Raw genomic sequence first — 15,966 nt, 5'->3', positions numbered from 1 at the left:
GTGCTCTGCAACAACAGAAGCCACCTCAAGGAGAAGCCTGCGTACTGCAAGGAAGAGTAGCCCCCACTCACCACAACTAGAGAAAGCCCGCGCACAGCAATGAAGACCCAACACAGCCAAAAAAAAAAGTAAAATAAATGAACTAATTAATTTTTAAAAATCGGTTGTGTTTGTATACACTAACAATGAATTATCCGAAAAGGAAATTAAGAAAACAATCCCAAAACAATAGCAAAAAAAAAAAGAATAAAGTGCTTAGGAATAAACTTAACTGAGGAAGTGAAAGATTTGTACACCAAAAACAATAAAGCACTAATGAAAGAAACTAAAGCAGACACAAATAAGTGGAAAGACATCCAGTCATAGATTGGAAGAATTAATATTATTAAAATGTCCATACTACCCAAAGCAACCCATAGAGATTCAAAGTAATCCCTATCAAATTCCCAATTTTTTTAAACAGGAATAGAAAAAACAATCCTAAAATTCACATGGAACAACAACAGACCCCAAATAACCAAAGCAATTTTGAGCAAGAAGAACAAAGGTGGAGGGATCATACTTCCTAATTCAAAATATATTACAAAGCTACAGTAATCAAAATAGTATGGTACTGGCATAAAAACAGACATTAGGTCCATCAATGGGCCTAATGATTGCTTCATTAGGCCAATGGGACAGAATAGAGAGTCCAGAAGTAAAACCATGCATATATGGTCAACTGATTTTTGACAAGGTTGCCAAGAATACAGTGGGCAAAGGATTGTCTCTTCAATTAATGGTGTTGGGAGAACTGGATATCCATAGGCAAAACAATGAAGTTGGAGGGCTTCTCTGGTGGTGCAGTGGTTTAGAATCCGCCTGCCAATGCAGGGGACACAGGTTTGAGACCTGGTCCCGGAAGATCCCACATGTTGCAGAGCAACTAAGCTTGCATGCCACAACTACTGAGCCTGCACTCTAGAGTCTGTGAGCCACAACTACTGAGCCCGCGTGCTGCAATTACTGAAGCCCATGCACCCTAGAGCCTGTGCTCCCCAACAAGAGAAGCCACTGCAATGAGAAGGCCATGCACCGCAACAAAGAGTAGCCCCTGCTTGCCACAACTAGAGAAAGCCCATGTGCAGCAACGAAGACCCAACACAGCCAAAAATAAGTAAATAAAATAAATTTATATTAAAAAAAATGAAATTGGACCCTGATATCACACAGTACACAAAGTCAATTCAAAATGGAATAAAGACTGAAACATCAGACCTGAAACTATAAAACTCCTAGAAGAAAACATTGAGAAAAAGCTTCTGGACACTGGCCTTGGCAATGATTTCTTGGGTATGACACCAAAAGCACAGGCAACAGAAGCAAAAATAGACATGTGGAATTACATCAAACTAAAAAGCTTCTGCACAGCAAAGGAAACCATCAACAAAATGAAAAGATAACCTACTGAGTGGGAGAAAATATTTCAAATCATATTTCTGATAAGGGGTTAATATTTAAAATACATATAAAACTCATACAACTCAATAGCAAAAAGACAAACAATCCAATTAAAAAATGGGCAGAGGATCTGAAAAACATTTTTCCCAAGAAGACATACAGATGGCCAACAGGTACACAAAAAGGAGCTCAACATCACTAATCATCAGGGAAATGCAACTGAAAACCACAATGAGTTATCACCTTACACCTCTTAGAATGGCAACTATCAAAAACAGAACAAAACCCCCAAAAGACAAGAAATAACAAGTACTGGTGAGGATGTAGAGAAAAGGGAGCCTGTACACTGTTGGTGGGGATGTAAATTGGTGCAGCACTGTGGAAAACAGTATGGAGTTTCCTCAAAAATTTAAAAATAGAACTACTATATGATCCAGCAATTCTACTTCTGGGTATTTATCTGAAGGAAGTTTTGTAATATAAATTTATATAAAATAGTAACTCAAAAGATATATACACCCCCATGTTCATCACACCACTATTTACAATAGCAAAGACATGGAAGCAACCTAAATGTCCATTGATGGATGAATGGGTAAAGAAAATATGGTATATACATACAATATTATTCAGCCTTAAAAAGGAGGAAATCCTGCCATTTGTGACAACATAGATGAATCTGGAGGACATTTCTGTGTCTGGTTTCTTAGCAATCAGGTTTGTTGCCTGCTAACAAACCAGACACAGAAAGACAAATACCATATAATACCACTTACATGATGGATCTAAAATAGTCAAACTCATAGAAGCAGAGAGGGAATGGTGGTTGCCAGAGGCTAGGGGGAAGGGGAAACAGGGTGGTATTAGTCAAAGGGTACAAAGTTGTGGTTATACAAGATGAATAAGTCCTGGGAAAAAAAAAAGAAAAAAAAAAGATGAATAAGTCCTAGAGATCTATCATACAGCATGGTGCCTATAGTTAACAATGTTGTATTACATACTTTAAAATTTACTAAGAGGGAAGATCTTATGTTATGTAGTTCTTATCACACACACACAAAAATAATAATTAAAAAAGAGGTTGAGAGGAAACTTTTGGATGTGATGGATAGGTTTATGCCATAGACTGCAGTGATGGTTTCATGAGCACATAATTATTTCCAAAGCATCAAGTTGTATACATTGATTATGTATATAAGGAAGAAAGAAAGAAAAGAATCCATTTTTCTGCTCCCCAAATATACTGGACTTTTTTCTTTCTATTAAAATATATATGTACATTATATTTTCACATAGTTGAGATTACATTAAGGACGTGCTTATACTATGTTAATAAAATTCAGAAATTATAATTATCTATTTTTAATATAAAAAAGATATAAGGCTGCAGGATATTTTATCATATGGACATTATTTAATCAATTTCCTATTGTTGAACCCTTAGATGGTTATTAATTTCACGCCGATAAAAAAATACCATGAAATCTAACATCTATTAAGTAAAAAAGGGTGTCTGTTATATTTTTTGTGTTTGAAATATATCAGAAATAAAATTATTTTAAAAATACTATGTCCAACAAATCTATACGTAAATCTTTGATTGTACTTAACGGTCATTTGAAAATTATTACCAATACTTAATCATATTAGTCTAAATCATTCTAAATCAACCAATTAGACCTTACATACCTTTTCATGCTTGGATCCAATCAGGAGGTAAGTCGGACCTTGGTCTTTGGGGTGGATCACAATAGTGTAATGTGTGGATAAAAGACTTCGCCCACTGGCTTCATAATCTTCATCTGAATCACAGGATCTGTCAACCTCTTCAACTTTAGCCTCCCAGAGTCTGATCTGACCTAAAGGAAACTAAAGTAAATATTAGTAATTGTAAGGAAGGAACTTTCTAAATATTTTCCTGCTAAAATTTTTCATAGTGTTTTTCATTCTTACCTTTATAAAGCATACCTTTTTTTAGATGAATGCCTAAAGCTAATTGGATTATCCACATTGTTACAAAAGTAGTAGCCACAACCAACATGCCAACTGTAATACTGAAGAACAATTTGAATACTAGACATTTAACTTTTGTGGAAAAAGCAAGAAGCCACTTCCATACAGTGGTCTGGATTATTCATTTGGACCAAAATGACACATTACCTAGTAAAGCAATTCAGTCAAAATATTCATTTGACTTTTTTCCCCACAGAATTAATTTGATTAAGTTATTGGATCAAAAGGACAAGGGTAGACATAGTCTCAATACCATTCATAGAAAAAGTAACAAAGTTAAACAGCTGGTGTGAAGAAGTGTGATTAACTATCACTCTAAACCCCAATAAGTGAGGAGTGTTTTGAGGCTATATACACATATATGATTTATTAGTATATCACAAAAAATGCCATGATTTCTTTCATCTTAATAAGTGTAAGAAAAACATCCTAAAAATGATTTATATTAAATTTTACCTACTCTTTTACTGATGAAAATCATTATTTGCTGTGTAGAATATTTAGCATATTTGTTTTAAAACTTTTCTTTAATTAAGTCCATTTATTCCAGGAACACACACAGTCTGCTTCAGATGTACAACTTCTAAAATATTCGGTCAGGTTTGGAATTGCACCCTGAAAAAGTTCATTGTAACTCCAAGGACATTTACCATCTTACATTTCCATGCTCGGGCCCAGGGCTCAGTGCTTGGACTCTCTTTTCCCATCTACACTCACTCCCCTGGGTGATGTCATCCAAGCTCATGGCTTTTGCATCAGCATGCATTAGCTACTTCCAAATTTATAACTCCTGACTCACACTAGCTCTACTTAGATGTCTAATAGCATTTCAACGCTGCTTGGTAAGTCCTCCCCCACCACCTGCTCTCCTGAGTCTCTCCCATCCCAGTTGTTCGCAACTTGATCCTTCCAGCTGTTCAGGCCAAAAAGACTGGCATTGTCACTGCCCCTTTTCTTGCTCTCATATTCCATACCCTTTTAGTCAACAAATCCTATCAGCAAATCTTTCAAAATATACCCAGAATCTGGTCTCTTCTCACACCTCCATTGTCACACTAAACCACAATCAGCTCTCACCTGAATTACTGTAAGAGTCTCCTAACCAGTCTCCTCCTAATTCCCTTCAGACAGTAGCTAGAGTGTTCCTGTTAGACACAGGTCAGATCATGTCACTGCTCGGCTCAAAATCCTCAAATGGCTTCTCATCTTACTTGGAGCAAAAGCTAAAGTCCTTACTATGATAAGGCCCCCTGCGATTTGGTCCCCGTTACATCCCTGAACTCATCTCCTATTATCCTCTCCCTAACGGAGTCCAGTCCAGTCACACTGACCTTCTCACTATTCCTCAAACACACCTGGCATGCTCCTGCCAAGGCCTCTGCACTTGCTGTTCCTTTGGCTTGGAATACTCTTGCCTCTTTTACTTCCTTCAAAACCTAATTAAAATGTCGGCTTCTCAGTGAGGTCTTACCTAGATATCTTATCTGCCTGATAGCTGATTAATAGTAAAAAATTAATTCATTTGATTAAATGTGTTGTCTTTTACGAGAAACGTTGCTTTTTCCCATTAAATTAATTACAGTTATTTTCTGAGTAGTTACTATGTGCAAAGCACCATTCTGGGGACTGAGTGAATAAAATTTACTTCTGAAGGAAAAATGTGAAATTAACTTATCTATACTTTCAGAAAAAGAAAGGCAGTAAAACAAAAGCAAAATAATAGGGCAGAAAATTCACATTAATAAATAAAAAGCAAGCTTTAAAAAATAGGATAAAGAAAACTAATTCTACTATGATAATACATGACAATACTATCCTAATTGTGTGCTTTAGGCATACCTAATCATATGACAATCAAGGTTCCATCCACCCCAATATTTAAAGATGATTATTTCTTTTGCCAGAGGATTTACCATGGTTCTATAAACAGTGAATAGACCGGGTGCTTTTAAATATTTTGACTGAATTTTTTAAAAGACACTGATTGAGATAAAGACAAATTGTTTCTGAAACATCTATAGCACAAAATGAAGTAAGCCTAATACCGATTCACAAGCATTCTCAACACTTTTCCAGTAATTATAATGGATTTCTGTTCAGCTATCTACATTCCTCTGACTTGTTCCTTCTGTGATCAATGTTATCCATTTTTAATAAAAAACAAAATTATTAGTAGTAGTAATAGTAGGAACATTTAAATTCTACTCTCAGCAAATTTTAAATTATTTTTCTATTTATAAAACACGAATATAGAAACTTGGTAAAAACAGAAAGTTATTTTAAAAAAAGGAAGAAAAAAATCATCCATAATTCTACTCCCACTCAACATTTTGGCATAGTTCTTTCTGACTTTTCTGCTATGTGTATCTTTACATAGATGTGCTGGACTGAGAATTATAAACTCAGAATCCCAAACTTCCTGTGGAAGGTAAGCGTGAAAGAAGAGTCATGATTCTTCTGAGACAGCTGCAGTCAGATGCCTGGGCTGATGTATCACAGAGGCTTCTCAGTAAACTGCTGAGTACCAGTTGCCTCTGTGCTTTGTGTTCAGACCGTTGGTGCTGGCTTCTCAGATCTTCAGTGGCAGCTGCTTCCCCGACCTCTACTCCCCCAACTTTTCTAAAGTTATGTATGTCCCTAATTCTGCATTAAAATTGTTCAAAACTGGAATACACAGAGTGGCTTCTGTCTTCCTGACTGATAATTGAGTTAGGGTTATACTGAATATGCAGTTTTGTACTGTGCTTATTCTTGTATTATTTTTATGAACATGTTCCCACATTACTTCAGAGATATCACTCTCAATGGCTGTACTGTGTTAAGTACCAACCCGTGAGCGACACTGAGAATAATGGCATGCATTTTAAAATATGGCCAGTCAGAACTGAGAGTGCAGACTATGAAAATAGAGCAGAGAAATACTAACTGACCTACATGGTCAGTGGACCAAGAAGTTTAGCCTCATTAACACAGTAATCAGTCACAGGCTGCTGTTCTGTGGAGCTGGCATCATTGTTTTATGCAAATACTCTCGGTCCATGTTAGTTCAATTTTTACAGTTTCAGTAATCCAAAGATGACATGGGGTATGCACAATGATAATTAGGTATACATTTCATGTTTGGAAGATACCCATCTTTTTACTTTGAAAATGCAATAACTCAAGTTTTGGCGGGGAGGAGGTTAGTTAAAAATGAACGAATGGGATACAGATATGCAGATGGATGGATAGATAAGTGGTATCTAGGGATTTGAGGGCCTGGGACAGGACTGCATTCTTTTCCCTTCCCAGCTCTTTTTTCCTAGCTTGCTGTTCCCTTCAATCAACCTTATCTAGTCTGTCAGACCTGAAAAATATGAGAAATTGATGGTTGAAAGTGGGATAGAAGAAGACTTTTCTAGGTCTTAGAAGAAGAATTAATTAAAAGTTACTAAGGCTTATAATTAAGAATCAAAACCCCTGTAGGGGGCTTCCCTGGTGGCACAGTGGTTGAGAGTCCGCCTGCCGATGCAGGGGACATGGGTTTGTGCCCCGGTCCGGGAAGATCCCACAAGCCGCAGAGCGGCTGGGCCCGTGAGCCATGGCCACTGAGCTGGTGCTCCGCAACGGGAGAGGCCACAACAGTGAGAGGCCCGTGTACCGCCAAAAAAAAAAAAAACAAAAAAAAAAAAACCCTGTAGGTCTATGATTACCTTAGTAATAAATTTTATGCAAAATTTCAACCTTAACAAAAATTCTGAAGTTTGAGCTAGCAACAGAACAGTGAAAGGGAAAATTTGAAGCCATAACAAACAAAAAATTCCTCTAATTAGCATATTAAAAATACATACATACCTTATCTTCTTGACTACGAAAATAATATACTGTTTTTCCTATAAGTGTACACCAGACTCTCTTGGAGTAGCCATGTTTTACCTGAAATCATATTTCAAAGAATTACAAATGTAGCTCAGAACTCTGACACGTTAAAGTATAGTTTATACACTTTATTTGAAGTTGTTCAGCTATCCAGTTTGCTTGAGATATAAGTGATATTCCAACTAGACTATCCAAATGCTATTTAAAATTTACCCATTATAGTAATAGCATGGTATGTTTTGCTTTGGTGCTCACCATTCAACATTTAACGAATGTTTACTATATGTCAAGTACTATGCCTAGGACTAAGGATTCAAAGATGCAGTTTCACAAGTAAGTATGTTTCATAGTTTTTATATTACATAGATTTCCAATAACTCTGTGGGGCTCTCTGGCTTAACACTCTAATGTTAGAAACAAGATTGAAACCTAAGAATTCTAGTGAGTTCCAAAATGTAAGAGATTCAATCATTCAAAACATTTGATGCCTTCTCCAGAAGGATACACACAAAATTGTAAAATAATAATACTAAAAGCTATTATTACATATTGAGTACTTCCTGTATGTCAGGAACTATGTCAAGTGATTGGGATGGAATCTGAATCTGATTCCTGACTCTGAATAGTCAGAGGCTGGTCTAGATACTGGGGGGACGGATATGAATGAGACACAGTCTCCTTCCTCAAGGAGCTCACTGCCTCGTGAGGAAGACAGACAACTAACCCAGCAGCGTGCTACATATCTTCATCAAGAACACAAGGAGTTTACAAGCCTAGTTTTTTGGGGGGGTTTTTTTGGTGGAAGACATTCTACCAAAATTTGTACTGAATACCACAGGTTTTTCATCGTTTGGTAGCTTTATGAAGATCCTCACTGTGAGTTCCTCTCTGCCCCAGTTCTGCCCAGGTACAGGCATTGAAGATCTTTGCCAGACAGTCCCAGCTACACCCTCAAGCCTAGAAAAACACCAAGAACCCCATTCCCATCAGTGGGTAAGATTGATAATAGGCTCTGTTGCCCCAGACCTAGAATGTGGTGAGCCTGGTTGAGAGTTTGCCCTATAATCCCACTACCCTGGCAGCCCTGCCAACTTCTGCCTTGAGGCTTGACCCTCTCCTGCAATAGTTAGAGTCGGCTTCAATTTGGAGTTGGCCCACCACCTGGAAACCAAGACACTGGCCAGTAAAACGAAAGCCCAACATTCCATTGTCATGCTTGCCCATGGTGATAAATACGAAGGAGAAAACTACAGCAGGAAAGGAGAAGGAAGTGCCTGGAGAAGGAGGGACGTGTTTTACAATTTAAAAAAAGGCGGTCAGGAAGGCATCACCAACACTGATTCAAGCCTTGGAGGAGGCAGATGAGCTATGCAGTCACCTGAGAGAAGAACACTCTGGGCAAGGAAGCAGCAAGCGCCAAGGTCCTGAGACGGTGTGTGCCCATGTGTCTGAGACTAAGCGAGGAAGGGGAGAGGTCACTGGGGAAGGGGCAGCATATAGGGGTGGGGAGCACACATATTTTGCAGGGCCCTTGTAATGACATAACATTTAAACGGACTGCTCTGACAGTTGTACAATGAGAAGAATATAAATTATTGCCACAACGGATTTTACAGTCAGCAAGTCACGACAGTAGAAAAGGCCTGGATTCTGAGGTCACATGGACCAAGGCTTAAATTCCAGTTCTACCTCATACTGGATGGATGATGTCCTCAGGCAACTGACTTGACCTCCCAAGTTCTGTCATTAACATGGGATTACTGTACACCTCATTCATTGGGCTGTTGTGATGACCAAAGGAGAAAATGTAAATAAAGGATACTAGTAGTTACTCAATAAATGCTTCCTTCCTCACTATGCATAAGGAGAAGTAAAACACATGTTTCGTTTAAACCCACAAATGCAGCCAGCCTTTGGGCTTTCAAAACTATGGTTTAAGCAAACAAATAACTCCACCATCTAACAGTTTGATGGATTTAAATGTTGCTTGAGGAAAAACAAAACAAAATGTCGCATTTGGCAAGACATGTTTCGGTTTAATTAAATTTAGAAACATATATTTACAGATAAATATCCTGGAAGTTTTAAATAGCTTGTGTTATGCAGCTTTTTTTTTTCTCCTTTTAAACAAACTCCAGAAAGGAGTCTTAGTAAAACTGAAGAATAATGCATCTGGCTATAGAGAGTATACTTTTGAAACGATTTATCTTTAAAGAGAACAATGTGTGCCTTTGAGGAACTACAAATTAATGAAGACTTCTGCCAACTTACAGTAAAAGCTGTGTTTTAAAACATAGTCTATCTTTTTATGTACATCTGATTATGTTAAGATTTCCTCCAATTCTGACTTATTCTGAAAAAATCATAATGAAACAAATTACACTAGAAGAATCCTCACAAATATTTAAAGACAATCTCAAACCTCAAGGCTTTGGTGAACTAAATAGTTGAAAGAATAGATTTTTTTACCTTGCATCCATGACAAAGTTACTTATATCAGTTCTCTCTGAAACTTTGACGACAAATAGTATATCATATTCTGATTGGCCTTTGTCATCACACAAAACATAAGCTCCCATGGTCTTCTCCCCTCTCCTACATTTTCATGCCTGTAGCCTTTTCCACCACAAATCCTGACACCTGTCTTGCTGACTTCAGCATCTAGGTACAACTCTTGTGATAATAATAGCTAGCACTTTTGGCATGTTTATGATGTGCCAGGCACTGTTCTAAAGCACTTTACATGCTTAAATAATTTATTTAATCTTCCCAGCACCTGTGAGGTTGGCACTATTATTATTCCCACTTTACAGAAAAGGACACTAAGGCACAGAGTCTCTAAGTAATCTATTCAAGGTCACACAAGTGGCAACTGTCAGAGGCAGGACATGCACCCATGCAGTCTGGCCCCTGAACTCTTGCCCTAGCCTCTTTGCTGTACTGCCTCCCTACAATCTTAACTCACAGTTCCTTGCTCTCTTCATTTCTAAAGACCTTTGCTAGCCTTCCATTTTTGCCATTCATCCGCTTGGCCACACCCTGGTCCTTTTTCCTTCATTGGGAACTGCTCCACTTCTGAAATTTACCTTCTACTCTCTGATCCCAACCTTCCCCCAGCTCCCACCCTCCTACTCACACCACTCCTATTCTTCGATCTCATTCAAAACTTTTAAGTCCTCCAACCCTTCCATTTTATTCCAGTTTATCAGTTCCCTCCTGGCTTCTCTTCCTTCTCCACTAACCTTGGATTTGATATTTGATCACAAAACAACTCTTGCTCTAAAACCTGTGATTATGTTGCATTCCCACGCTTCTAACAAATCCACACAATAAAATTTCACCTCCATTTGTTTTTAAGTAATCCAGTGGAGCGTGTAGGAAGAGAAAGAAGGTTACGGGAGGTCTTAAGAAATGACATTAGCCATAGTTAATAACTGTTGAAACTGGGTAATGAATATATGAAGGTCCTTTCTATTATTCCTTCTACTTTCACATGTGTTTGAAAATGCCCATAATGAAACACTGATTTAAAAATCATCATCTTGATATGCATAAAGTAAAATGTTCATTGTGGAATTTAGGTGGTGGGAATATGAGTGTTCACTGTAAAATACTCTTCCAACTTTTCTGTGTATTTGAAAATTCACATAATAAAATGTTAGAAAAAAATGACTGTCCTCACATCACTACAATGTAAAGTCTCTGCTCTTATTTCTGAGCATCTTAGAGAAGAATAACCAATATGAACTCAAATCACTGAAGTCAGGTGGGCCCTCGGTAAATCAATCCTTCTATCTGTCCTTGGGTATATCTTACTTCCCTTATTCTCAATCCTTTCCTCTCATGGAACTGTCCACTGGAGTAATCTTCATCAAAGAAAACCGAGGACATCAGACATGATTTCACTCATTGCCCCACAAACTTGGATTTTCATCCTTCCTCACCTTTCTGCAAGTCCAGCCCCTCCACAGTGCCCTCCCACCATGCCCAATCACCCATTTTTCCTGGACTTTGTTCTTAACCTCCCACTTCTCTCTCCCAGCTTCTTCCCTTCAATTTGGAAACTCAAGGTATGCCTTTCCCATCTGAAAAAGTGCCTCTCCTGACACCATGTTCCCTCCCAGCTTGATTCCTTCTCATGTGCTGGAAAGTATGGACAGTCCTCCACACTCAATACTGCACTTACTCATCACCCGGTTACTGTTCAACATACCACAAGGCACTTTCTGCCCTAGCACTTGACCGCATCTGACACTACAGATCACACCCTCCCTGTCAACCACTCCACCCCTGGCCTCCAGGACTTACTCTCCAGGGTCTCTTCATACATCACCTTTATGTGCCCTCAAATTTTGGGAACCCGAGTGTCCCATCAACAGTTCCCTGCTCTTCCCACCCTACACAGTTTCCTGGGTGATTTCTCTTACTGTCGTGGATTCAACTATCATATCCATGCTGATAATTCCCCAAATCCTTCTCTCCAACCTAGCCCTCTCCTCTGATGGAGACTGGTGTTGCCACTGCCTGCTAGACTTCTTAACTCAGGTGTCTTCACAAGCTCTAAACATTGACAGTTCCCAAAATAACCTTTTAGTCATCCTAAACTGCTCCTGTTTTCTGAGCTCTCTATTATCTGGCACGGTCTTTCACCCAGCCATCCTTATCTCTCCCACTTCCTAGTCGCTGAATTCAGTCTAACGGAAGACTTTACCTCCTAACATTATTCAGATTCACCCTCTGGTGTCTTTCCCCATGACCAGTTCAGAGTCCCATCCTCTTGAGGAAAACCACTTCCACTTACTGTTCTTAGAACCTCCAGTTTGCTTCCCACAAATTCATCTTCCTCTCAGCAGAGTAATCTGTTAACAGCATGAATATAGCCATGTTCCTGTTACAAACCCTGAAGTGTTCCACAACACCCTCAGGATAAAGAACAAAGTCCTTAACAAGACAAAAAAGCCCTCCATGATCAGGACCCTCCAATTTTTTCTCCAAAGGACTTGCTCTTCACACAGGTGGCACTGCTTTGAGATACTGTGTCTGTTGTTTGTGCTGTCTTCTAGCCCAGGATACCTTTCCTTGTCCGTTTCCAAAATTAATTCCTATTCCTCCTTAGAGACTTGGCACAGGCAAATCTCTGAGAAGTTGTTCCTGATCCCACAGTCTAAATTAGGTTTCTCTGTGACCTTATGATGCATGTCAACAATAGTATTTTATATATATCATTATAAATATGCAGACGTCCTTTTCTTTCCCAATAGATATGAGGCTCTCTGAGGGATGGGGCAGTGGCCTATTCATCTTAATACCCTGCAGCTCATTGCCTGACATGTGGTAACTGCTCAATACATTTTTTTTTAAATAAATGAATTTTTATATAGGAAATGTTCTTCCAAAGCATTAAAAGTTGCAAGAGTGACTGTCCAGAATCAAATTAATCAAGTTCTTAATATCTACCTACATATTTCTGTACTTAATAATAACAGTGTGACAACTTGGAAAAGCCTCCTCCCCTCCAAAGTATTCAAATGCTGCTCTGTCATATCTGGGATTGTAGCCTGAACGTGAGCTCAGAACAAGTCACTCAGAATGAGCTTTTCTCTTATAAGGCTTTGCAGGTGAAAATATGGGGGTGGACAAGCCTTCACAAATGGTAGGAAGGAAACCTAATAAGCATCTTGTCTATAAATTCTAATGGTTTAGTCATCTGATAATCACATCAACTTATACTCATTTAAAATGCAATTGTGAAATGGGAAGCAGAGAACAGCAGAAATGTAACAGGAGAGGAAATTGACAAGCCATGCCAACAATTAAAAATAAGCAAAAAAACAAAAACACTAATTGTGAAAGAAGTAACAAACCCTTAGCCATGAGATCATATTAAAGCTTAAGGGTTTGATAAACATAGCCCTTGAAACAGGAGGACACCTAGTTACTATGAATTAGAATAAGAATGTGATGTAAAGTGGCACTGTGTTCGTTGGAAAACGTATCAGCACAATACCAAGGAGTTCTCAAGCCCATCAGTAACTGAAAAAACATTTTCATGGTAATGTAATGTTTTGGGAAATAACATAGTGCATCTCTTTGTTGAATGTATTGGTAATTTTTTTCTCCAATTTTTTCCTCCAGTCTTTGTAAATATTACTGAAGAGCACCCACCTACATTCCCACATTAATATTAAGTATAAATTACATGGTGGCATAGCTCATCTACAGCTAAATTTTTCACCTCTTACATAAATAAACCACATGAGTGATGAGTGATGACGTAGAGGTTATTTTTGTGGGTAATATTTTGCATGTAAGTATCTTATTATATTGTTCTAAAAGTGACCAATTGAACTCTTAAAAATTTATAAATAATATTTATCTTAGCGTAAATCAATACTTCCTCATTCTAAAAATGTTAGAAAGCAGAACTAAGCAAAAATGAAGTAAAAACCACCCAGAGATATCTAATATACCTTAGTATATTTCTTAGTCAGACATTTTTCTACAAACATGTTTACCAAAAATGGCATAACAACCATTTTTATGTATTTATGGTAATACGCTATTTTATCACCTAACAATACATCATAACCTATTTCTAAAACATTAAACATTCTTTTACAACATTTAAAATGACTGCATAGTAAAGCATTACCTGATTACATAAATATTTATTTAAAAGTATGCTCTACTCTACATCTAAGTTGATCCCAGTTTTTCTTTATTATAAACCATGATGTGCAAGTAACCTTTCTGCAGTAATGGAAATGTTCTGTATCTTGAGAGAGTGACAGTAAATATCTGTCAAAACTCATCAAATTCTGCACTTAAGATCTGCATTTCAATGTATGTTAATTATATCTCATTTGTTTTAAATAGGAAAGGAAAAACCATGCTGTGATGGACATCCTCATACTTAAATCTTATGCAAATTAAGATAATTTCCTAAGCATAAATTTCTTGGACTGAGATTGCTGGATCAAAGGGTACGTATATATGTTCATAAAACATTTAATATTCATTCATTCATTTGTTCACTCAAAAATATTTATTGAGTAAACACTTTAGTCAAGACATTGCCAAATTGCCTTCTAAAGTAATAAACTCACTAGCAAATTTCTTAATTTGTGTCGATACTGCATTTCCTACTTTTAAAAGAGGTCCTCCCTTGATCAGATTTTTAAAAAATATCCATTATTTCTTGTTTTTAAGAAAATTATTATTGATAGTAGAACGTTTTCCCATGTTTATTGATCATTTGTATTTCTTCTCTCTACTATCTCTACTTCTCTCTCATTGTGTCCTTTGTTCCTTCCCCTCACTGGTATTTATCCTTTACTTACTGATTAGAAAAAGCTTGTTTTTCATGTTCAAATACCTTTCCAAAGCTTCTCATCAGTCTTTTAAAAATTCTGCTTAGAGAAATTCTGATGGTAAGAACATTTACTTTTTTTTTTTTTTTTGGTTGTGCCCCACAGCTTGTGGGATCTTAGTTCCCCGACCAGGGATTGAACCTGGGCCCTCAGCAGAGGTTCTGAAAAGCAGAGTCCTAACCACTGGAACGCCAGGGAGCTCCCAAGAACATTTACATTTTTTACGTAGAGTAGTCAAATTTATCATTTTTCATCTTCATGGTTTTTGTCTTTGGTATCATACTTAAAACACTCTTCCCCACCCCAAGATAACATAAATACTCAATATTTATATTCTCTGATGCCCACTTTTTTATGATCGGGGGCTAATTCCATCGCTGCCTGGGATACCGCTATGTATAAGAGTTCCCACCTTGGTGAGCAATCCCTTCACCGTTGGTTTGCCCTCAGGTTGGAGGAAAAGGGGGTTGGCAGCTTGTACCCGAAGAACGTTCTGTAACACTTTAATCCATTCCTCCAATATATTGGGAGAATCTGCAGTCAGATAGTATGTGTGTTTTTCAGTGGTCAACTAGAATGGGATAAAAAAGAGATAGGAAAGGAAACTCTGAAGATTTTAGGATACTAGCACTTCCTTGTCCATTCTTCAAACATCACTACCTAACATGGAAACAAACATACTGAACCTTGAATCCTGGGCTCTAAATAAATGATTCCATAAATCACGTAGCATATTTTAACCACTTTGTGAGAATGACAATTAACTTTTTCTGAAATAATTTTTTTCACTTCTGTTTACTTTAAAACTCTTTATAATATTAAGCTTTGGGGTCATGGTTTTTTATCTCATTTACTCATTACATTTTCCTTTTCTCCCTTAAATGTGCTACAGGTTCCTGGTTGTTGAAATGAGGAGCAGAATGATTTCAGACTGTAATAAAATAACACACTTTAAGCAAATAAAGGGAAGTTATTTGTTATGGAAATGAAGAAATGAATTATAAATAAAATAAGAAAACCTATACAGCAGAAGAGGAATTCTTAAACATGTAACCAAATATTATGAACTCACAATTTCTCAAGTTCAAATTAGCCACATTTCAAAAATTCCAAATATTTCAGAAGCCTACAAATGATTCTTATCTGCCATGCTCCAAGACAAAGTTTTCCCTGATTCTCCTTTCTACATTTTTTGGCAGTCCTCATCTATTATCCACTGGAAACACTGATAATGTACCTTTCTAATAAAATATCCTATTCTACCCTCCAAAGGAGCAAGATAAGA

At 37.4% G+C, this 15,966-nt stretch overlaps 1 protein-coding gene across 5 annotated transcripts in view; it reads right to left on the bottom strand.

Annotated features, from left to right (window-relative positions):
* The window catches only part of PLEKHH2 (pleckstrin homology, MyTH4 and FERM domain containing H2), a 107,741-nt gene that overhangs the window by 33,988 nt on the left and 57,787 nt on the right, over positions 1-15,966 (bottom strand). For all 5 annotated transcript variants that reach the window (XR_003004298.1, XM_024753606.1, XM_024753607.1 and 2 more), the window contains exons 15-17: positions 15,094-15,252; positions 7,288-7,368; positions 3,130-3,309 (exon numbers count right to left, since the gene is read on the bottom strand). Coding sequence is in view for 4 of the 5 variants with exons in the window: in XM_024753606.1 (XP_024609374.1) it covers positions 3,130-3,309; positions 7,288-7,368; positions 15,094-15,252 (420 nt within the window). In the remaining variant the exon portion in view is untranslated. The remainder of the gene's footprint in view (positions 1-3,129; positions 3,310-7,287; positions 7,369-15,093; positions 15,253-15,966) is intronic.

Source organism: Neophocaena asiaeorientalis, unplaced genomic scaffold (genome assembly GCF_003031525.2).
Source record: "Neophocaena asiaeorientalis asiaeorientalis breed wild unplaced genomic scaffold, Neophocaena_asiaeorientalis_V1.1 scaffold171, whole genome shotgun sequence".
In the NCBI taxonomy this organism is placed as follows: Eukaryota; Metazoa; Chordata; class Mammalia; order Artiodactyla; family Phocoenidae; genus Neophocaena; species Neophocaena asiaeorientalis.
This window is presented reverse-complemented; position numbering and strand designations above follow the sequence as displayed.